At 36.1% G+C, this 23752-nt stretch overlaps 2 protein-coding genes across 12 annotated transcripts in view; one reads left to right on the forward strand and one right to left on the reverse strand.

The window, feature by feature from the left end:
* Nucleotides 1-16354, forward strand: part of syt2b (synaptotagmin IIb) — a 30203-nt gene extending 13849 nt beyond the window's left edge. For 4 of the 8 annotated variants that reach the window (XM_015052627.1, XM_015052628.1, XM_015052625.1 and 1 more), the window contains 8 exons: nt 6154-6382; nt 6462-6622; nt 9174-9308; nt 9538-9705; nt 10343-10510; nt 11431-11548; nt 11822-11955; nt 13016-16354. In XM_015052627.1, coding sequence (XP_014908113.1) covers nt 6178-6382; nt 6462-6622; nt 9174-9308; nt 9538-9705; nt 10343-10510; nt 11431-11548; nt 11822-11955; nt 13016-13231 — 1305 coding nt within the window. In that variant the 5' untranslated portion in view covers nt 6154-6177 and the 3' untranslated portion in view covers nt 13232-16354. Of the gene's footprint in view, nt 1-2176; nt 2295-6153; nt 6383-6461; nt 6623-6783; nt 9309-9537; nt 9706-10342; nt 10511-11430; nt 11549-11821; nt 11956-13015 lie in introns of those variants that run through there. The other 4 variants (XM_015052629.1, XM_015052630.1, XM_015052631.1 and 1 more) reach the window with 4 other exon arrangements.
* Nucleotides 16355-16878: 524 nt separating this feature from the next.
* The window catches only part of LOC106959834 (protein phosphatase 1 regulatory subunit 12B-like), an 18350-nt gene continuing 11476 nt past the window's right edge, over nt 16879-23752 (reverse strand). For 2 of the 4 annotated variants that reach the window (XM_015052643.1, XM_015052642.1), the window contains exons 2-8: nt 22767-22920; nt 20152-20168; nt 19909-20047; nt 19284-19385; nt 19111-19161; nt 18985-19035; nt 16879-17367 (exon numbers count right to left, since the gene is read on the reverse strand). In XM_015052643.1, the coding sequence (XP_014908129.1) occupies nt 17281-17367; nt 18985-19035; nt 19111-19161; nt 19284-19385; nt 19909-20047; nt 20152-20168; nt 22767-22868 (549 nt within the window). In that variant the 5' untranslated portion in view covers nt 22869-22920 and the 3' untranslated portion in view covers nt 16879-17280. Of the gene's footprint in view, nt 17368-18984; nt 19036-19110; nt 19162-19283; nt 19386-19908; nt 20048-20151; nt 20169-22766; nt 23228-23752 lie in introns of those variants that run through there. The other 2 variants (XM_015052641.1, XM_015052639.1) reach the window with 2 other exon arrangements.

A 23752-nucleotide genomic window follows, 5' to 3' on the forward strand; every position in this document is an offset into this window, starting at 1 on the left:
AATCTTAAAAAAATCAAGTTTTGTCAACATAGCTATGAATCCTATTGAAAAAAAGTCAAAAAAGCCAACTATAACCATGTGATGCTTCCTACTTACTACTGCAGTGATGACTGGCCAGTGAATGGATGCTGACTTAATCATGCGTGAAAGTGTGTGTGGGCTATGTGATGAAAATAAGACTATTTGACGGTAAAATCTAGACAGAAATAAACAAAATGACAAAAGAACACAAAGAAATTAGACTTGAATTTAGGAGTTTGAGGGACTGACTTTTGGAAAACCTCCCTTGCAGCTTTCCATTTCTCCGATACTCCCCTGCATTGCAGCACTCCCTGCAGGAGCTGTGAGAGGTGCAGTATTTTCCACATGCCTTTCTGCTGCCTCAGAGGAGACAAGTCTTCTCAACCCAAACGTCCCTGCACCACTCAGCACAGGTGCTTGCTGGCTGTAGTTTTTATGCATGTAGTTATGTCTGCGGATTTGTCATGCAGAGCTTGGAGAGTGGCTATGTGGTAACTGTGAACAGCATCTGATTCTGCTATGATGACAACTCCTGCCCTGTTAGCGCAAATTGGGTAGAGGCATAAATGGAACTTGCAACTGAATTATCTAACTTTGTGAAGTCGGGCTGTGTTTCCTGAATAAAATGGCTAAATATCTTTTCATTTGGAATCATCCGTTGCATTTCTTGTTGATTCATAACTGAATCTGGTACTACGTGTTTGATGCTCCCTGAAGTAAAAAAGTGAATATTTTAAGTGTTCTCTAGTCACTTTAAACAATGCTACTAAGTGCGTTTGTAATTCAAAAACAAACCGTGGAGAAAACATAGATGATAAATGTCTTCAACTTTGCTCTTCCCTCCAGAAAAATTAAAAAATAAATCCTGCTCTGTGATGCAGCAGTTTTACTTGAGATTAATGCCCTCTTCTGGCAGAAAGGGAATATTACATCATGACCTGAGTTGGAACATGCTGCCTTATGCAGCCGTCCACCAGCTGTCAGCTCAGCTTGTGCACTCACCGTGGTATTTCCCCAAAGAGAGCAGAGATAGGGAGGTTTTCAGACAAACAGCATAAAAGGATGAACGCTAGAACAGAAAAGGACTTTGTAATGTTCAAAATAACCTCTGTTAAGAAATTACTATAGATGCACATAACCATAACAGAGCCAGTTTTCTTTGATTGGCTCTGACCCACAGGTGAGGGGCTGAGAAATATAATTTTTTTTATTAATAATTAAGAAATGCATCAGAATTAATTTGGATTTTTTTTTTTTTAAAGCTAGTACCTCCATCTAATCGTCATCTAATCCAATTCTCAATCTAATCCAAGATAATCATTCAAAATCAAATTTGGAGACTTAAAAGGAAACATCAAGCCAGTATTCCAGGCCAGGGAAAAATAGACATGTGCATCACTGGGCATGATGGATGTTAAACTTTTATTTTTGAGGCTGAAAACAAAGGAAGATAGTCAATAATTTGCCACAGTCAAACTTAATTTCAGTTTTTAACATTTGTACAGTTAGTTTATAAGATTGTGGGTCACAGATACAGTGCTTCACAAATTAATTGTTTTATCTGAATATTGGCTGCTCAGTTTAGCATAAAGTGTAATTCCTCTGACTGACTGACTGGAAACTTTCCATTTCTTCCTTTTCAGCTGTTTTGCATCATGACACAGAGATGTCTCTGTGGCGAGTTAAATCACATTCCTAAGACCAATTGTTACAATACAGTTAAGTACATCAGCTTAATGTAATGCCATTAGTAGGGCTGGTGTTGCACAGTCTGTTGGCCTTCGGAGTTCGTCAGCGTTCCTGATGTATATTTTGCTTGTTTTCTTTGCTCATTTCTGTAAACTGTAGCCGTGCTCAGATGCCCCTCATCCCATGGCTTGTGCTTATTGATCTCTTACAACTGCCCTCCAATCCCAGACAAAAGTGGTATGCTGCAATCAGCTGTGTGAGCAGCATCACAAACGAGGTTTGGGGAAAGCAGAGATGGTTGGGGAGAAAGAGGTAAAGAGGTTGCGTGCATAAGTACATAGAGGCTAAAGAAGAGTAGAAGTGGGGAGGTGTGTGATGGGAGGGAGGAATATGGGGGAGATTGTGAGCATTGGACAGAGGAGGAGGAGGAGGAGGAGGTGTATTGCTGCAGTGGAGAGAAGTGAGAGGAGACTGCAGTCTCTGTTAATGGGAGAGATCAGACTATGTTACCACAGCTCTGAGGAACTGGATCCCAAACACTCATTGAATGGGCCACTTCACAGGGGCAATACCTCATCTAAATGGTGAGTTGTCTTTTGATCAGCACTGTTCACTCGATTTGATTTAATACAGTAGCAACGCATGACATGAATGTAATCAGAATATAGAAAATAGTTTATGTGATTCAAAAGTATTCATGTATGACTGCATCCGCCGTACCTGAGCATTTTTATCAATGACGATGTGGCAGAGCGTTTTTCTTTCCTGCACTGAGTGACGCTGACTTGTGGTCGCAGACAGTGAAAACATAGGAAGGAATGGAGCGAGTGGTAATGAAACAGAGACAAAAGACTATTACATAAATGAAAAAGGTTATAACTTCTTTTGGTGTATGCTTTTTTTTATAATAACATTTTAAAAAGCTTGTGATTTAAGTGATAGAAATCTGAAAACGGAGCATCCCCGCACTAGATCCATAATATCGGTTTTCCTTGCTTGTTTACAAAATGTCAAAGGTGATGTTGTCATGGTGGATGAACACTGAAGATACAAAATATGTTTAGAAAGAAGTTGGTTTGAATCTGGAGCTCCATTCACAACCTGGAGACAAAACAGCTTAGTGACAGAACTCTGCATTCATATCATCTCCATGCCCACTGTTTGATCACTGATTTGTGTTCTGGCCTTAATCCAGGTGGTTATTTGACAGGCTGGTCACCTCAGCTATGGGCAGGTTGTGAGCAATTCTGGGTTGCTGATGGAAACTGTCAGGATTGCTTAGCAACAATGATCTGTGAGCCCAGATCACATGTCCATGCTGTACAGAAGACAAATATGAATTAGACTTTGGATCATCCATTGTTGTGAGAGATACTTTACACAGAAATACACATTTTGGGAATGCAATACCTATTGATTCATGGCCAGTAAAGCGATAAAGCGGAAGCAATATTATGATTGTTTTTAGCATACAGATGGTTCACTTTATTTTGTTGATCTGATGTCCTCCGACACCACACTGCTTCTGTCAACACTCACTAACTTAAATTATGAACTCTGAGAATAGAACAGAAATAAATGCATAATATAAATAACCTTTACTGTCCCTCAGTGGGGAAATTCAGAAAAGTGTTTAGGCAATTTGAATCACAAGCAAGTTAAAGTACTCAATGTCTTTATGTCATTAAATGAGCAGAAAACTTTCCTTTGATTAAATGAAAACTATTTCTGGTAGATTCCTAAGGATGGAAATATTCTTAGAGCTTAAATTATATACACTCATTCACACATTCAACCCCATGTGGTCAAATTCTAACAGTATTCTTCTTTTTTTTTTGTCTTTTTTCCCATTTGATTACACCTATCTGTCAAGAAATGTCTTTTCATGATCATCATTTTATGTTATCTTCTAATTGTCAATTCAATTTAATGTTTACATTGTTTTTGATTTGTCATTTACACATGTGTTGTTTATTTTCCCTCATGATCATTTAACCTTATGTTTCCACACAGTCAGTCTTGGCAGCATGACATTTGCTGGATAAAGTGAAACTGAGATGAAGAACTGCCTCTGCCAGGTGTTTTTTGCAATTCTGCAACACACCCACTTTCCATCATTGCACAGGCATAGACAATGTATTTAAGCAAGATCAGAGAATGTTCTGACCTATGAACTGTGTAGCTCATTGCATTTTCTCCTTGCTGCCAAGCAAGTAAAAAATCTAAAAGAAACTCTCTAACTCTTGTGATTTCTGTCTCGGCTGTTTTGTTTTGTTTTTTTTTGTTTTTTAACATATTTTCTTAGCGCTATCAAATGCAGTTACTTTTACAATCATATAAATTTCAACAACTTCTTTAGGATCATTATTAGAAAGCAAAACAAAGAATGTATTTTCTTTGTGCTTGCTTGAATATGAATTATTTTAAAATTGTTGCAATTTACCTCTAGGCAGTATAGCTCAAGAATAAATTGTCAGCTATTCTTCACTGCTTGGTTGGGCTTGTGGTGAGTTCGACAGCTGAAAAGTGGCATCCACATCATATTGTTCAGACAATCTGCAGTATGTATCATCCTGCAGTGAAATAAGGGCATTTGTCAGTAGTATTTGTGAATGACCACCAAAAAGAGAAACAACTCGTTAGTTTGCACCATGTACTTCCTCTTGATTATCTTCGTTACCTCTGCTTTCAATTAAAGAACCATGATGCAGCAAGATACTCTGTTATCTGAAGCTATATTTTTTGCAGTGCAACTAAACAACGATTCTCAATTAGACAGCAGAACCCTGGCACATTCAGACTCAGCAGCACGTTTTAATAAAGTATCACTGTCACAAACTGGCATGCCCAAAGAGAATTAATAATAATGAAGGCTTACTGGAGGCTGGGAGGAAAGTTAATTTTGTCAGGTGTTAGGTTGTCCCAGTAAGTCCAACCAGATCTTGTTATTTTGCAACATAATCATGTACATTTTTATACTAATTTGTCACAGACTTCTTTTAAGAGTAGCCCCACTTTAGTGTGTGCTTCATGAGGCTGCCATCCATCCATCGCCAGCTGTTAATTGATTGTGGAGTCTTTACAGTTTTAAAGATGTTTCTGGATTTAGGGTCAAAATATTATGATATGTTGTTTGACATAAAACTAATCAGAACTGAACAGCTTGCACGCAATAAAACTGATACAGATATTTTCATGTGAAAAAGGTTTCTTATTAAAACTAAACACAAAACTGAATTATACTTTAGTAAAAAAATAAATAAAACCGATACGTTTAACTCAAAGACAGTTGTGTTGAATATTTCACTACATAGAAATTAGAAATTGTTGACACCATTAGAGACCTTCAGTCTGGCAGGTCCTTAGGTTTAGCATAACAGGAACATCTTCCCTTTGCTCCTCCTCAGAAAATCAAATATTTAGTTTTCAGATACATGATAAAGTCAAAACGTCACTAAATTCTGTGGCTTTAAAGAAAAAATCACATTGTTTCTAAAATTAAGTTTGAATAACAACTAAAAGCAAGATAAGATAAAGTGACCCAAGAAAAACAGAAAAATAAAACAGCTGAGTTTCAGTCTGCCATCCGGTGGGATGGAGAAAATGCTGTTTGACTTACTATATGAGATTTAAAGCTAATTTATTTACAAATTTCCATTTTTGTGAATAGTATATCCCTGGGGTTTTCAAATCCAGGCATCCTGTAACTTTTACATGTCTTCCTGGTTGAATACACCTGAATCAATGGTTGAATCACTTTCTCTGCCAAGCTATCCAGAGTTCTGTTAATGACCTCATTATTTGAATCAGGTGTGTTGAAGCAGAAACGCATATAAAAGTTGTTGGACATCAGATCTCAAAGCCTGCATTTCAAGCCCTCTCTGTTATACATTATAGTTATGTGACTGTGCATGCATGCATTGTGATGCATTTTCTAATAAGTATAGATGGAACTGTTTTGTTTTTTTTTTTTTTTGCAGTTGATAATCTTTTAAAATTTAAGCATTTATGGCATTGTGATTTTTTAAAAAATAACATCAGAAGCATTATTTTACATGCTGGAGCTAAGATTAACATTACTGGTTCAGCTGCGGATAGGACTCACCCTGTGGAACATGAAAGACTAATGCAGGGAGGGGTGTTAAATGGACTCAATAAATTGAGAAGACAAAATAAAATCAGTAAATTTTTTTGTGACAGTTATCAGGATTGATAAAAAACAATGTGTGCTACAATTCTTTATAAATGACTTATTCCCTATATTTAGACTCACCAATGCCTTCCTTTCCAATGTAAATGTTATGATAAAGGACTTTGAAGCTGAAAAGTTGGAACCTGTTCAACACAAACGCATTTATTTTCCCAAAAGTTTGCAAAATGCACCTTTAATCCTTTTGCCACTATGCACATAAATTATTTCTTTGCTTATTGTATGTGTTTCAGGGACAAAGCCCCTAGTCTTTCACAATGAAGTTCAACTTGTTCAGACAGCCCCAGGCTGTTGCCGCTGCAGAGCCAACAAGTGCCACCACTGTGACAATGGCTCCCTCCCCAGTCTCAGCCTCCACCTCTGCACCGGACACTTCAGGCTCCAACAACACAGAGATCAGCAAGAATGACATGTTTGAAGAGATTAAAAGCAAATTCTTAAATGAAATCGATAAAATCCCACGTAAGTCACACTACAATGGCATAAAAGTATAAAAGTCTTCAATCGAATTCTAATTTTGCACCTTTGCTTCTTGAACCAGTTCCTCCATGGGCTTTGATTGCTATTGCTGTGGTGGCAGCATTGCTCGTCCTCACTTGTTGCTTCTGCATAATCAAAAAATGCTGCTGCAAGAAGAAGAAGAACAAGAAAGGAAAGAAGGGCAAGGACGGCTTTAACATGAAGAACATGCAGGGTGGTGAGGTATGACGGATCGAGCTTCCTGCACCCCTGAAAGTCAGGGTAGCATTAAGTTGGAATCTTCCTCCTTTCTTATCCATTTCACTTTGTTACGTTTTCTCTTGTAAATTCTGAATTTTATGGCACAGAATAAGTCTGGCTAACTCCGTTTGATTTTTCACCAGCAGCTCTATTAGGCCAGGCAGTAGAGGACACAAGGAGAGCTCTCGTCCCCTCCGTTTAATTGATGTTGTGTTGTTGTTTTAAAATGTGACGTACTCCATTGTGACCTCATGGTGAAAAATGACACACGTTATTTATAGATGGCAAAGAATAGGAGACACCATGTTGGGAAATTTTGTTTGGTTAGCCATAAAAAAAAATATAATTCCTTAACTGAAAAAGAGGACAAATGAGCTTATATCACCAGTTCTGTGTGATCCATTTACTTTGATTTAGCAGTCAGATTTGTCTACAGTCCTCATATCAAGTGTGTCATTTCTCCTTCTAACTGTGGTTGTGGTGGTCTTGATTGCCTCTTTCCTTGTTGTGTGTTTGGTGTCTTGTGAGTTGAATCTCTTCCTCTCTCTGCTCTCCTCCTTTTTTTCCGCTTTGTGTCTGTCTTATGTGTGCCTCGTGTTTCTTGACTGTGGTGGACCCCTGCTCTACGGTAGGTGGATAGCTCGTGTTGATACCTTCTGCCTCAAGGGCGGAGGTGGGTTTCATGGAATGAAAGTCGTAGCTTCCTTTGCTGCCGTTGTCTCCCTCTTTTTGTTGTGTTAATTCTGTCGTAATAGCCTGAGAATGTAATGATGGGAAAGCTATGATGTCCTCCATAAACCCAGGAGAGGAGAGTCTAACCATCTAACACATTGTTCATTGGACAATGTAACTGTAACTCACAAAATGACGTGCAAGACACCGTTAACACTATTAATCTGTGCATGTGATGAAGGGCATGGTTGGTTGTTTGGGAGACATGGAAATGGTGATGATGAAACTGCATGACAAGCTATTCAAAAAACCTTTGATGCTGATTCTTATAGAGACAGACATCTAACGGTCACTCTGACAAGAATGTGTTTACTCGGTCACAAAAATAACTTTGCAGCAAAATATTTTCTTTAGAAGTTTATTGTGATAGAGATGAGGCATTTTTAGCCACATAAGTAATGAGTTAAACAAGAGCTGAAGGTGCTTCAAACTTGGTATGTATTCTAAATCTTGAATGAGTGAGAAGAGTATAATCCTGCCTTATTTCAGGGCCTAATAATCTTCAATTTGTCTGAGAGGATGTTTTTCACTTTTACATTTCTAGAAACCATAAACATGTATAGAGTCCTTATTTTCCTTGTTTACAGTCTTTCACTTAAGTTAATATCTTCAATAATATAGTCTGTTCCAGAGTGTCACTTACAACCATCTCTTAATGGAAGTTAAACATGGAGCGTTAAGTTGACAGTTGTTTTGGATGTTTTCTAGTTGACTATTTTGTGTATCTGGAATTATAAAATGACTGATTTACCACACTTAGAAGATGCTCTAATCTTTTTTGTTAATCTGATTGTATCACCCACTTTCACTACAACAGTTAACTAAATGGCTGATGTTAAAATAAAAAAGATTTTATTCAAAATATTTAACAATATTTCTCACTCCTGTTGTAATCTGTAATCCATCTGTGTGATTTCATCCATCCTAGATGGGATTAAGTCAGGGGATCTATTACATTTTACTGATAAAACCTGAAAAATCCATTAATTACTCAAACCATTTAATCATTACCATGCGAATATTTTCTGGAACTTGTGTGCTTCAGAAAGAACTGCAATAGCATATCCAGGTTTCTAAAGACATCTTCAGTGCATATCTAAGTCTCCAAAAGCAGGCTTAACTGTCAGGTAGCACTAATCCAGTCACAATCTATATAAATGTTTGTGATTAAGACAACATGTGTGCATGGTTTCTAGAAACTGGCTATGTTTACCTTGGCTGCTATATATCTTTTTTTAAAAGTTTAGCATATGTAATATAAAGCTCAGAATATCCTGTTTGCCTTTATTAAATGCACTGGTGATGCTGTTGTAAGCTAGTTCCTTTGGGGTTCATTTAAAATTGTTTCAGCCTGTTCATCTGGTAATATCTAAAATTTTGCAAACTGGAGAACTCTATTTTTTCTGAGTTGAGTGAAAGGTTCTGGCATTTTTTCTACCCCCCTTAGTGGAACTAGCATGCAAAACCTCCACTAACTCTGGCTGTCACTGTCCTGCTCAAGCATGTCAAAAGAGTTACCCACTGGACCAAAAACACAGAGGATGAGGAGTGAAGGACTAAAAAAAGTAGACACTCATTTGTAATCAACAAACTTTTTTTTTCACTTTGAAACTATAAGTCCTTTTTTTGATCATGAGGACTTGTGCAGGTAAGTCCTAACCAAAACATGTATCTCCCATGTAAAACCTCCTGGAGCTCCAGTGTCTGTGGCATGCTGATGGTTATGGGGAATCCCTGTGTTGCAAGTCTGAGTTTAATAGTATTTCATTCAGTGTTTCATCTTGTCACCTTCACACAACAGAAACAACAGGACGACGATGATGAAGAAGAAGGTGAGACCGGAATGACAGAGGAGGAAAAAGAGGAGGAGGAGAAAGAGCAAGAAAAACTGGGGAAACTCCAGTACTCCATAGATTATGACTTTGAAAACACAAAGGTATGTGGTTGTCACTTCTGAATTCACTATGCAATCTAAGAACGGACTAATCATTTTTTCAGTAATTTCTAGGTGTTCACATTTAATGAAGATCCACATTAGGTGAATGACTATATCATGTTATAGATATAGACAGGGTCAATGACATACAAAAACAGTTGAGTTACTTAAAAAAGAAGAGAAACAACTGCTCTGTGTTCATCATTTCTCTTCTTCGTGTCATAAACAGCTGACAGTTGGCATCCTTCAAGCTGCAGATCTCATGTCAATGGACTCCGGTGGAACCTCCGACCCTTACGTCAGGGTCCTTCTCTTCCCTGACAAGAAGAAGAAGTTTGACACAAAGGTGCACAAGAAAACTCTGAATCCTGTCTTCAACGAGACATTTGTTTTCAAGGTAAGTTTTCTATGGTTTGATAAGATGCAGCAGCAAGAAGACAGTGGCTGAGTTTAGTCACTCAGTATTTTTATACAGAAGCTGTCTCGCCAAACTGTCCCCTCATTATCAGAAATGTCCTTAGATCCCTGAGCCCGTTTCGGCTTTCTCTGCTGTATTTACTAACGACCCCCGCAGTGCAGCATTAAGTCATGCTGGCAGCTGAACCAATTTGAAAAGCCAAAACGAATAAAAGCACAGCTAGAATCAAAATGCTTGCTCTTTCAGGGGCAAAAAACAAAATGACCAGTGACACAATTTTTATTTTTCTGTGACAACTTCAGAGAGCCAAAGTAATTCACTTTTTGCACATAAAACTGCTACAGTATGCACATGGACATAGTTTTTTATTCCTCATATTAATTTTTAACTATTTTGCTGAGAACATTTGAGAATGCCATTACTCATTCTGTACTAAATCATTTTGTTATATTTTCATGTGTATTTTCAGTTTTCTTAATTTATTGATTTAGTGACATGACATTTGGTAAAATACACATAGTATGAATTTTGACCACATTAACATTTATTTCTCGAACTCTACAGAAAACAATGGTGAGATAACTGCTTTGAAACCTACACTGTTTCTTTCACTCAGGTGCCCTATGAGGAACTGGGAGGTAAGACGCTGATGATGTCAGTGTACGACTATGACAGATTTTCCAAGCATGACGTCATTGGGGAAGTGAAGTTGCCCATGAATACCATTGACCTCGGACGTCCCATTGAAGAATGGCGGGACCTGGAGAGCGCCGACCAAGAGGAGGTAGGTTTCTGGATATTGAACTTTTATAAGAGACTTTTTTAAAACCGTGGCCTTGATCGTAATATATTCTGTTTTCAATAATTATCTAAAATGTCAATATGTGAAACAGAATGCTTCTGTTAATGCAAGTATTAGGAACAACTCACAAAATGTTGATGCACATAAAATAATCTTCTCCATTACACCATAAATTGTTTAAATTAGGTCCCATTTGAGTCTGTCTGTTTTCAATCTTCTATATGCAAATGTGCTGCAAAAACCCACTGGTGTTACGAAAACAGATGTACAGTCGGTGGTGAAAGCTTCACGCAGCAGAAAATTTATGATGCACTTTAGCAGCTTATTTGAATTGATTTGTTAAAGAGTGTGTGTATTTAAGAAAATGATTCGTCTTACAGATTAACCCAAATTAACCCAACCATGGGAAATGTTTTTTTTTTATTTAATAGCATGCTAACATGTTGTATTTTGTATTAAGTCTTAGCCAGGCAACCTACAGTTTTAGAACACTCACATCTTAATAATAGTCTGAACATTCAAATTAAACAAAAAACCTAAAGAGATTAAACTTGAGCTAGAGTAGAAGGAATGAAATTAAAGAACAATAAATATACCTTAAAAGTTTGGATGGGCGGCAGAGAAGACGTGCTTTAAAATAATACAGGAAGTAAATTTCACCAGATAAACTATGGAAAAACTATGGGGGAAACTAGATTGAATGCAAAAATGTAACTACATAAGTAAAGAGAGAAGTTTGAGCAGGACAGAATATCAGTTCAAACAACAAAAATCAAAAGAAAATCCAGACAAGATGGGGGAGACAGTTATATTTAAATGAGCTTGTTATACACTTGCAGTTTGTAGTTTTCTGATGCGTGTGTCTGCTTGTCATTATTCTGTTCTTGTTGGTGGCCGTTCAGCCTGAGAAACTTGGAGACATCTGCATCTCCCTCCGTTACGTCCCCACTGCTGGAAAACTCACCGTCTGCATCCTGGAGGCAAAGAATCTGAAGAAGATGGATGCCTGTGGCTTGTCTGGTAAACCTATTTTTGGATTACTGCAAATTACCGGGAATGATACAGACTGATGTTTTTGCAGATGTTTTCCCTCTTTAAATAGGACACGAATGAGTCACAGTGTAAGAGAGCACAGGAATCTTGACCTGTGATTTAGAGAAATCCTTAACTTTTTTTTAGTAGTTTAAACATAACTTTAAAAGTATATTAGTATATTTTAATGATATTAAAACAGTCTTTCTTTTCAGTAAGTTGGAAATAATTATCTCCTTCATTACCTGATCTGCTGTCCAGATCCCTATGTGAAAATCCAGCTACTGCAGGGAGGAAAGCGTCTTAAGAAAAAGAAGACAACTGTGAAGAAGAACACCCTAAATCCATATTACAATGAATCATTCAGCTTTGAAATCCCACTGGAACAGATGCAGGTACAGTTCAACTCAAATATGATATTCTGAATTCCATTGAGATTCATGTTTTAAAATATACATTTCAGTTTCAGTTATGTGTTGGCTTAAAGTGAAATGTTTGCATTTAGTTCTTTTAATCTAGTTTAACGGTTGTGTTATTCACAACAGAGTTTTGGAGTTTGTTTTTAAAGTATATTTTTCTTAACTAAAGAGGCAAATAGCGTTTAGATTGTAGTGTCCAAAGTGCCAAGCAATTACTTTTGATACACAAGCAATATCATATCCAAAAGTCATAAGCTGGTTACTAAAGAAAATTGGCATTCAACAAGAGCAGGCAATGTCTGTCCCAGTGACAATCTAAATGGATATAAACATTTATGAAGGGGGTTATTATGTATTTTCCAAGCACATAGTGCCATTTTATAGGACGATCAAGAAACTGTTATCTTTAGTTGTTATGAAAATGCTGTATGTGTTAAAAACAACTTAGAAGATATTTGACTTCACATCATAGTCATATCAGTCACCTTGAAATTGGCCTCTGTCTCCTCAAGATCTTCCTGCCCTTTCCGTCTCTCCCCCTTCAGCACATCGTCACAACAAAGCTTCTTCATGTCCTCCCGTGATGCCATTTACAATCTTGGCGGCGTTGTAGCTTGATAAGCTCAGTAGATGTGCAGTTCCACCAGATGTTTGCTAATTGCTGCTGCAGTTTGTCTGGTGGATCAGTTTGAGGCAGGCGCAGGAGAGGGGAGCTCTGTGGGGAAGGAGCTTGGCTGGGGGCTGAAGCACCAAGGCAGAGCTTTGGTTAAATAGGCTCTTAGAAAAACCCCAAATGGATGCCATAGGAGGTCCAAGCATTTCTCAAATGATGTAATAACATTTTAATGTGATATAAAGCTTAAAATAGAGTCAATTTTGCATAATAGTTCCTCTTTAGCTAATCTGGAGTACTAGTTTGAGCTACAAAATATATTGCTAAGAACTGCTGAGCCTCAATGTTAAAGGTAAAACATATATATTGAAGTAAAACTACTGTTAAACACATTTCTCATTTCTCCTTTCCCTTCATTCTCAGAAAATCTTGGTGGTTATCACAGTGTTTGATTACGACAAGATCGGTAAGAACGATGCCATTGGGAAGATCTTTGTTGGTAGCAAGGCTACCGGCTTGGGTCTTAAGCACTGGTCAGACATGCTGGCTAATCCGCGCCGCCCCATCGCCCAGTGGCACCCATTGCAGCCAGAGGAGGATATTGATGGCCAGCTTGCAGCGCTGGCAGCAAAGAAGTAACAAGCCTCATCAACCAGCTATTGCTCTTACTCGGAAAATCATCCCTTCTTTGCATGAATCCTATGACTTATCAAATGACTACTTGTCATAAACCTTGCTCAGAAAAAAGAAACATCTTAGGATAACGATACACAGTTAAGTTGATGGAAACTCTTTTCAAGCATCCAATCTCAGTTTGTGGCAAGAAAATAGTGATGAGTTATTGGGTCAGTAGTTCATGAATGATCAGTTTTTGGTCTTTTTTGCTCTAAAGAAGCTGATTTACAAGGTGCTGAAAGTGGGTGAAAAATAATGTTAAAGACAATGCTGGATAAAAAGCTTTAGTTTAGTTTGTGGAGCATGCTTTACTTACCTCCCCTCTGCTCTGCGCACAGCATACGTAGTATTGTATGTTGCTTATAAGTGTGCTATGCCCTGCAATAGAAAGTGTGATAGTGTGGAGCAAAGGGCTGGTTTGCATCCATTAGCATTAGTAGATTTATTTAGAATTAATCCGGTTGAGGTCACTGAGTACAGCAAACAGTGCTGCAGTTTCTTTTTAAGGTTTTTATGTCAACATTTAATACGCAAGGAATCCCACCATTCTTAGCAAGAATGAGAAGAGAATTGACATTTTTTGCTTGTTTGTTTTGCCATGAAGACACATCTATGCATTTAGGATAAACACACAGATGGCAGATCAGATGCAGAATGGGAACATGAGTGTGCCTTCCTGATGAATAAATGTTGAGACATGCATTGTTTGTGTCCTAGAGGCTGAGCCTTATTGAAAAGTTTCGAAGGCGCCATCTGAATTAAGGCTTGAGCTGTGCTGACCACATGGGTATTAAATATTCCTAGAAGAGGTCCAGACACCAGAGAGATTACCACTTATGCTCAAATACATTTGACTTATTTTCAAATGCTGCTTTTGCAAACTTGTTTTATTTTGTTGTCCTTTTTTTTTGTCTTTGGTTGATGTGTTGTACTTTAACCTACACCCTGTCAAAAGCAAAACTTCTTCATAGAGAAGGAGATTAGAAACGTAAAATGTAGCCTCTTTTTTAAATGAATGTGAATTTGTGTGTAAAATTCAACTTTGTAGACTATTAACATGGTAACTGCTGCATCATACGGTGCACATGTCCATGTCCTAAACCAAAAAGAGGTGCAGATTTTAGCATTCATCATGTTTCACAGCAAATTCTGTTAATGGAGATGCTCAGTCAGAATCTTCATTAACAGCTAATCACAGAGAAGCTAAAGTTTGTGTTACTCTACAGAGGACTGATCCCCTGCCAAAGTATTTCTTATACTACAATGTGTGTATTAATCATTACAAAAACTAATTTTGAAATTTTAAAACCAGTGAATTTTAAATAATAAACTATTTCACATTATGAAATTTGATGAATTAGGTCCAGTATCCTCGTTTCCTTCCCAGCAGAAAATTTGAAGTTGTGCAGTATTGAAAGTGTTCTCCTTCAAACAACTGTCTGATATAAACATTTAGAGAAATTGATTAATGCATCAGCAAAATAGTATATGCTTAGACTTTGTAGTTTAATGATTTTAATATTAAATTCCAAAAACACAATAGGAGAGTTCAGTTGATTTGAACAGTTCCTTTAGAAGAATTTTGTTCTTATATTTGAATTATTTAAATAATGTTGACCTGCAGAGTGCAATTGAGTTCATCCACAGTGCTTCCATCTGCTGCAGAAATTATGCATTACGCCCAGCTGTTAATAGTCTACAGCATGTAATTACAAGATGATGTAAATATTAGCATGTTTTAAAGAGAATCTATAACTACGATGTGTATGTGTGTGTTTGTGTTCTGTGTACTTTTTGATAATAAAATGGAGTAAAAACAAACGTATGCACTGACTGAAAAGTGTATGTATTTTTTCCTCACTGGGACTGAGTGTATGATTGAATAATCTGATTTAATAGGTTAACAGTGTGTTTGTTTTGTGTAATAATTGTTCAAATTCCCAAAGTTTAAAAATAAGTACTGCATGAATGTGTTTTATTTCCATTGTTTCATGTGTGTTACGATATAATCTGACTGAAAATCAGTTAATGTTCATTTCTAATAGCACTGTGTGTTTGTCACTAAGCAGTAGACTGTATATGTTTTAAACCCCTTTGCCTCAGTGTACCCCTAAGTGTTTCCATTGTTCATTCCTGGCAAATGAAAGTCAGACAGAAAAAATGTCTTGTAGCTCCTTATCCCACATTAATCTACCTAACCTTCTGTTTTTGTGTTTGAATATTACATAACATTATTCATTTTGTATTCCTAATACAATGTTTGGTTCTGTCATATTGGTCTGGCTGTTCTCTTGCTCAGCATGAGACTTTTCATCTCAAATACCACTCTCTGAACAGCAAGTCTGTTTTCTAATGGTTTGCAATGAGATGAGATGGTGCTGTTCCACTTTTGCATGCTTTGATTTGTGTCTCTCCAATTATTTTCTGTTCTGTTTTTTTTTTTTTTGTCAAAATCCAGTCTTACTCATTGAGATATATTTTTAATAACAATTAGACTATCTCTATTCATCTGAGGAACAAAGAGAATGATAAAATATTAATTTGCGAGTTGCTTCTTTGTGAAGAGACACCTCATTAGAAGCATCTCTAATATGTGTCAACCCTTTTTCCTTCATTTTATCTTGAGTTTCTTATGACCAAAATTGTGTAATTAGGTCCCATTGCTCAAAATGCAGACAACTGAAATGCAGACAACAAAATCCCATGTCTTCCTGGGCCTCTGAAGCACAGAGCAGACCCACACTGTGCAAAATCAACATTCACAATGCAATACTGCCAACATTCTTTTCAGATTCGACCATCTTCTGTCAACATAACATCCAACAGACTTATCAAGCATAGACAAGGGGATCGCTTGTCTCTTTTCACTCTCGTTTTGGTCTACTGTAGAGGAGTATTAATAGATGTGCCTTTTTGTGACATGCATGATTTTGTTTAATTGAAAAGTCATTTTTGCAGCAACAGAAAAACTAAAAGAAACATGTAAAACTGAACCAACTCAAGTAGATAATAAAACTCAAGGAAGAAAGGACATACCTGTGTGTTGTCAAACTGTAATCACAGCAAATAAAAACGTTTTGTGTATCAGCGTCTTGTGTGGTGTGGAGAGACAAATCAAGGGTGCATTTCAACTCATGGTCAATAGGTGACACTGTTGAATAGTTTATCTTTCATGAACTCAAAGCAGGCAAGCAGCACCTACTGACAAAACAGCCAGTAGATCTTACATTCTTACTATTATGACGAATTATATGTATTATATATACATACATATTATATATATATATATATATATATATATATATATATATATATATATATATATATATATATATATATATATATATATATATATATATATATATTCATATATATTCATATATATTCATATATATTCATATATATCATAGAATAGTGATCAGTAACAGAAATGCTGATGCAAATTATGTCAGCTGCAATTAAATCCACAATAACGCACCCAAATCAAAGATGATACAAAAAATATGATTTGTCCATTTCCAGCAGTCCTTTATTTTAAAGAATTGGAATTTAATATAAAATACTAGCTATAATATTTTAATTTGCACAAATTGCTCAGACACAAAAACATGTGCTTTATATTTATTGTCTATCCATAAGTTTTATCTCTCTAGCTGATGTATTTATCTGAAGTGACCAAAATTTCCATTGCTTTGTATTTACTTTTTTAGCTGTAAAGAAAATACTGTATACACTTTGAGTGTCCAAAAGAGTTGCTATTCTAAATAAGAAGCAGTATGAAGATCTACAATTTGATTTTAAGTCACTGCAGAAATTGTGTAAAACAGAACAACAGCCTTTTGTAGACAGACACCTTTTATGAATATTTTACACAACAAAAAAGTACAAGAAACCTTACGGTTAGAGAACATCAGCAGAACCACAGTCCTTTCAGAGGTCAGTTTATTCCTTTACTGGATTTAAAAATAGCTTTTTATGTTTCCCCTCTTCCTCTCCCCCGCCTGCTTCCTGTTTTACTTGGAGAGTTTAGTAATGACACGGATTAAAGCCCCATTCTCATCCTTCAACCTCTGGTTCTCCAGCTTCAGCTCAGCTTTCACCTGAAGACAAAAAGCACAGAAAAGCCTAAACTAGCATAATGTTTAGATGTAAGCTAATCAGAAGACTGGTTAAGTTTCCAGAGTGTCTTGTCTTATAACTCCTGAAGACTGGAACCAGCTCTCTCCATGACCCTGCCTGGTTAAGTGGGTCTAATAGATGGATGAATATTTGCAGTAGCTATGATGAGGGTTATGTAAAGATAACTTTCTACAGGGGTCTTCACACATAACATATTTGAGCTTCTTTAAATGGACCAGAGTTTGTTTCCTCTATTGATCCGAACCTATATGAATACACTCAAGCGAACCCTGGTGTGGAGCAAACAACCTAAGACTCACTTTTTGAGGCGGTCTCTGTCCGCTTCCAAACAAACTCTGATACGGTTTGCTTCTGGTGTGAATACAGACTGGTCTTGATCTGAACCAACTACAGGAAATGAACATTTGTTTGAACCTCATGAGTCACAATTCCTTTGCATTATAGTAAAAATGATGCCTTCAGTATTGCTAACGCTACTTCTCCATGTACTGAAATTGTAACTAATTTGCTAAACATGTTGTGGTCAGGAGGCGCAGAGCATCTGGTCTCATTCAGCTTTCAGCAGTGTTTGCTGATGCTGTTCCAAAATTACAAAATCAGGTTGTGGAACCTGCGTTGTATGAGCTGCTCTTGACATTCAAAGTAGTACTACATTTTCAACAACATCACAAATATGCACAACAAACGCAGCACACAGGACTTCAAAAGTTGATTTTTTCCAGGTCTGTGCTTTGTCCTGCCCCCATCCTTTCTGTCCAATGGAAGTAGTGATCATCACCCAGGAAAAGCACAATGTGAAATGAACAGCACAAAACAAAAAAGGTCAATTTTTGGTCAGCACCAAACAAGTGGACCAAAGGATGTGTGTGAATAAACACTAAATTACTTTTTTAAGCAGTTTGATCAAAACTAACGTTTGATGGCTTTAACCATGACTAAAAAAGTTGGTCCTCCAATTTAGTATTCTTGGTTTAGTTAAACCCCACATCCACATAATCAATAGTTTTTACTGCTTAAATTAATTTAAAACTAAATCCATGTTAAGTGAAATCATACATCAAATAGTTAATAGTCACTATAGTTAACATACCAATATCTATGACTCAACACCAAATGGATCAGTAAGTATCACAGTGTTGCAAACTTAATTTTTGAAATGTAGTTTTGTTTCTGTCTCTGTTCTGTCAGAGTTGATCAAATCTACTCAGTCAAACAATCATCCATCTACACACAGAAACACACACCAATCCACATTCATGGTGTCTTTTGTGCCGGGGTTTATTTTCAGACTAGAATCCCATATTTGTTAAGACAATTCATTGACAGAAAACAAAAAGCTCTTGTTGGAATTTTCTTGGGCAGCACAGAGCAGACTATTGTCATTTGACAGTGAACAATTGTTGTTCACTGTGGCTGTGGTGTTGACAGCTTCCAAAGCCAACAACAGAATGGTGGCAAGTGATACCAGCTAAAACCATCGTCAACACAATGTCTCACAAACATTCACACAGTTTGTGTGTGCTTAATAACACTCGGGGTAGGAATATTAATACGCTTATGAAATGAATAAAAATTACCTTTAATTGTTCTTCCATATCTGATATCCTCTTTTTAAGGCTCCAGCTTTCCTGTAAAGATAATCTATTAAACATGAATAGGGTAGTTTCATTAAAACATACAAAATGAGATTGATGAGTATGTACCTTTTTCTCTGCTTCAAGCATTTTTGAAGTACAATCATCTGGTTTTCCCTTCTGTCCCAGTAAAATAACCATTATTATTATTATTATTATTATTATTATTATTATTATTATTATTGTTGTTGTTGTTGATGTTGTTGTTGTTAAATTGCCCAAAATGAAATTAATTTGCACACCTGTACAGTCTGCAGCTGGTCCTGAACTGAAGCCAGGTCTTGTTTGCTGGTCTCTAGTCGGGACTTGAGCCTTTGATTTGTTGCCAGTGCCTTTTCATACATCTGTAAAATTCACATATGTTTGGATCGCCACAGGTTCATTTCACAGCTCAAAATTGAAACAAATAAAACAAAATGGAGCAAGGTTAAATAAATCCATACAATGATAAGATTATATAAACAACCGTTAAACACATATAGATCACTGGTATAACTGATATCAGAAAACAACAAACTTAAATGAGGAGTCTGTGGTAGCTTAATTTCTTCATGTGTAAATACTACATTTAATGATTATAATTGTTCTATTATTGAAGTACAAGTACAATTGTACTACAGGTAAGGATTACGGGTTCTTTTTTGCTTCTTCTTTTTAAAAGAACAATAAACTGGTGGTATCTGTGATGTGAGGTTTTGAGCTGGCAAAGTGTCAAATCTTTACATAAGCTTAATATATCATGTAATTATATATTACATAGTATAGATTACTTGAATTAACACAAGAGAATTGATACAGGGTTTACTTTTGTTCACCATTTACAACAACTCCAAGTCAAAAGTTCAACAATCAAATCGCATCATTTGCCTTTTTATAGTCACTGTTCATCTTCTCTTCTTCTGCCTTCTTCTTTGCAGACAGTCTGTTCTCCCTTCGTAAAAAGTAGGACTCTGCATGGTTTGTTGACGTGTCGTTGGAGACGTCAGATGAGCTCGATGAGCCCAATCTAAAGACATAACTTCTCATTATCAGTTTCTCTCAAACTTTAGCGACCATTAAAACATATAGATTTTATTTGTGCTTCAGTATCCAAAGTCATGGAAAACTTACCTAGACAGCCTTTCATGCTAGAAGAGAGAAAGTAGGATTTAGAATACATTTAGCTTTTATTTAATCAAATTACATGTATTCTTGTTGTAGTGAAGATCAACCTAGCCTCGCCTTTTTTAACCAAAGTAACATTTTAAATTTTATCAATAAATTAACATGTACTTCATTTCTGCTTACATTTTTACTTGTAGTAATGTCATTTTACCCATGATGTGAGGCATTTTAATGTGTTGCATGAAACAGTTTATGGCAGTCAGACATACCAAAGCAAGTTAAAGGAGGAGAGAGGAAATCATCCCTTAAATAAGCTCACAAGCAGAGATAGCTAAACATATCCAAAAAAGGTAATAACTCTGGCAGGGACGCTCACATTTTGTTAACTTTTGCCTGCTTAGTAAGGGAAGGTTGTGTGGTCTATGTCCTCAGAAAATTTCAAGCAAAAATATTGGTCAAAGCAGTGACAACATTTAAATTAAATGCCAATAATTAAAGTGGTAGTGGGTTTCATACAAACATCCTAAAGAAGAAAAAGAAGAAAAACAAAAGGAAAAAAAGTCCATTGTGTTAAGTTTATTGTAATCCAGAGACTTAAATGCATGGAACACATTAAAAAATGTAGTGCACACAGTATTTATTACATAAATACAATGGGTTGCTATACAACAAACCTAATAAATGTGTCAGTAAGCTATAACAACTATATCCAGCTAACATAAATGAGTAATCTCCTTCTTATTTCTCATGTTGTAGTGGAACACATTTTTTTCCTGTAAGGGTGAGTTCAGATAGAAGACTGACAATGTTTTTTACCATTTACCTGATCATTTTTGTTGTGTGTTCAGTAATTTTCATTATTTGTACATTATTGTCATACTAGTAAATAACAGCTACCATAAGTCATAAGTGCTACACTGTCAGCCCATGGTTAAGATAACCTTTTACTCAAATGCACAGCTTAAAGTAATAATTGCATGGCCTTCAGCATCAGAATTCACTGTTAGGCTGATGACATAAGGACTCAACTATTGTAGATATGGTACTTTACAAGCATAAAAAACTCTTTATCCTTGAATGCCCTGTCATGTTAGTTATTGTATCACAAACATAATCTGATATACTCTACATGGCTTTTTACAGACACATACAGACGTCATTTTGAATTACAAAAGCTAACATTTAAGTTATGTTTTCATGTGAAGACGTGTAATATCAAAAAAAAGATAACTTCTGACACTTTACTTGTGCACTCTTCTATTTTAAAGCACACCAAATACCTCAACATAAAAGCAGACCATATATTTGCGCTCAAAGAAATTATGTCAAACACAATTAATTGGAAGTCTAAAATAGAACGAAGAGCCAAGACTTTCTGTTACAGACACTCTGTGTAAACATTGCAGTGCCTTTTGTTCAGACATTTGAAGAACCTCTGGATCTTCACCAGACCCTGAAATCAACCCCTTAAAGGATGTCTCACAACATGTGACTGACTATACTTGGTAAAAAGTTATTAATCATAGATTCAATCACGTTGGTTTAAACAATGTGACATCATGTAAACAGATACTATCAAATTTGCCCAATTAATTATTCGATTATGCTTAAAAAGGTTTTTCCTGTCTTCCTCCAGTCCTCCCACATCCCTTGAGAGACTTTTTTATTCCTGCTGACGAGTGGAAAATATTAGCTTCCCTTAGGATTAGCTGAGACATAAACATCTATAAATACTTTGAGTTCCCACCATCACAATCTTCTAAACCAAACTGTTGTTCTTTTTCTTATGACTGTGGTCTTTGAACAAGTCATATTTGTTTTTACACTGTTCTTTACAGTCTACATTTCTCCTCTCAAGCTTTTCCTCACATGCTGGTATTTTCTGGATGTCTGCCTCATGCCATAAGTAAGTTTTACACAAATATATAAGATCAAATATATATGTATGTATAGTCCGACCAAAGCTTTCTTCTAAATTTTCTCATGGACATCAACATAAAGAATTATATAACATTGTAGGTCAATCATTGTGGTGTTTAAAGTTTGTAAAAAATATATAAATAAAGACCATACTTTAAAGTTCTTTATTTAAAGGTTTTATAGGCATGCTAAATGTATTTGTCAGTTCCATATACAATCAAGAACATAGTGCCGGTCTTACATAATACACTATGATCTAATTCAGAAACAGAAATGTTTGATTCTCATAGGAAAATGTAAATATTCACTTAGTAAGTACTGCACCATAAAACATAAACATATTTTGTTCAATAGCAAAATAACATATGAAATACAGCACTAGTGTATTATACTTCAACTGAATGAGCATAGCTCACATTTTTGGAACTTTTATATTTTTATACCTTCACTGAAATTATCTTATTTGAAGCAAAAAGCACTAGAACAGTCATCTCTATATATGCTCAAATATAACATTTCAACAATTATTTTCCAAAATACAGGGCTCAATTTTTACTTTTAAAGTAGTAAAAATATTATTTTGTTCAAGGTTGCTCAGGAACTATCATAACATTTCATTACGGTGTCTCTTTTGGCATGAAATCTTTTTAGGCATATTCTCTAACAACACAAAGAAAAGATAAAAGAGAATCAGGCCTTACCCTCAGGCTTCTGGTGTTGGCAGCAGACGAAGCTGGACAAGAGTCAGACAGCGATTTTCTGATGAACAGCTCATCTTTGTTTTGAGAAAGTAGAGATGACATTGTTCTTGCACTGCTGGGACCACTGCATGCAGTTGTACTCTGACAAAAAATACTAAAGCAAAGAAAAAAAAAAAAAATATATATATTACAAGTTATAAAAAGCACCCTGCCCGAGACGGCATTCAGGTGAGATTGTCTCAGTTTGAAGAATGCCAGTGTGATCTTCATGAGATGGAAACACATATCAGATGTGAGTGAAAGAACACAAGTTTGAGAATGTGGGGGAGTGGTAGGAGTAGGCGGGCTGTAGACGTAGGGTGTGTTTATATGTGTGTACACATGGATTTCAATTAAGTTGTTTGTAGCATTTCTGATGTGAAGTGACATATTTTACTGAAGTAAGTGATTCAAATGATTACTATGTTTATGAAAACAAAACAAAACAAAAATCTGTTGAGTGTTCAACAGCTTGAAAGGAATGGATAAAACAGGAAAGGTCATGTCACCAGTATTTCAAATATTTAAAACAAACAACAACAACAAAACTAAACAATATCAACAGATCTAAAACTCTTGAAATGTGACATGTTTTTCAGCCACATTGTTCAGTCCTGCTGGCATGTCTTTGTAGATCTGTAATATCCTAGTATGATCTACAGTGTCTTAGTTTGATTTTCATATTATGGATTGAGTTCTCTGTGAGATGTTAAATGCTTGTTGAGATATTGTTTTATAATCCAACCCTATTTTAAGCATGTCCACAGTTTCTTGACTGACCTCTCTTGCTGTGTTCTTTGATCTTAATTATGCTATTTGTTTACTAATGCTCTCTAAAAACCTCTGAGACCTTCAATGATCAAGTGGATTTATACTGAGATTAAATTATACACAGACAGACTCTAATTAGGTGACTTCTGAAAGGAGCTAGCTGCAATGAATTTGTT

This window comes from Poecilia latipinna, unplaced genomic scaffold (genome assembly GCF_001443285.1).
Source record: "Poecilia latipinna isolate Pla-1442-1.1 unplaced genomic scaffold, P_latipinna-1.0 Scaffold1123, whole genome shotgun sequence".
Taxonomy (NCBI): Eukaryota; Metazoa; Chordata; class Actinopteri; order Cyprinodontiformes; family Poeciliidae; genus Poecilia; species Poecilia latipinna.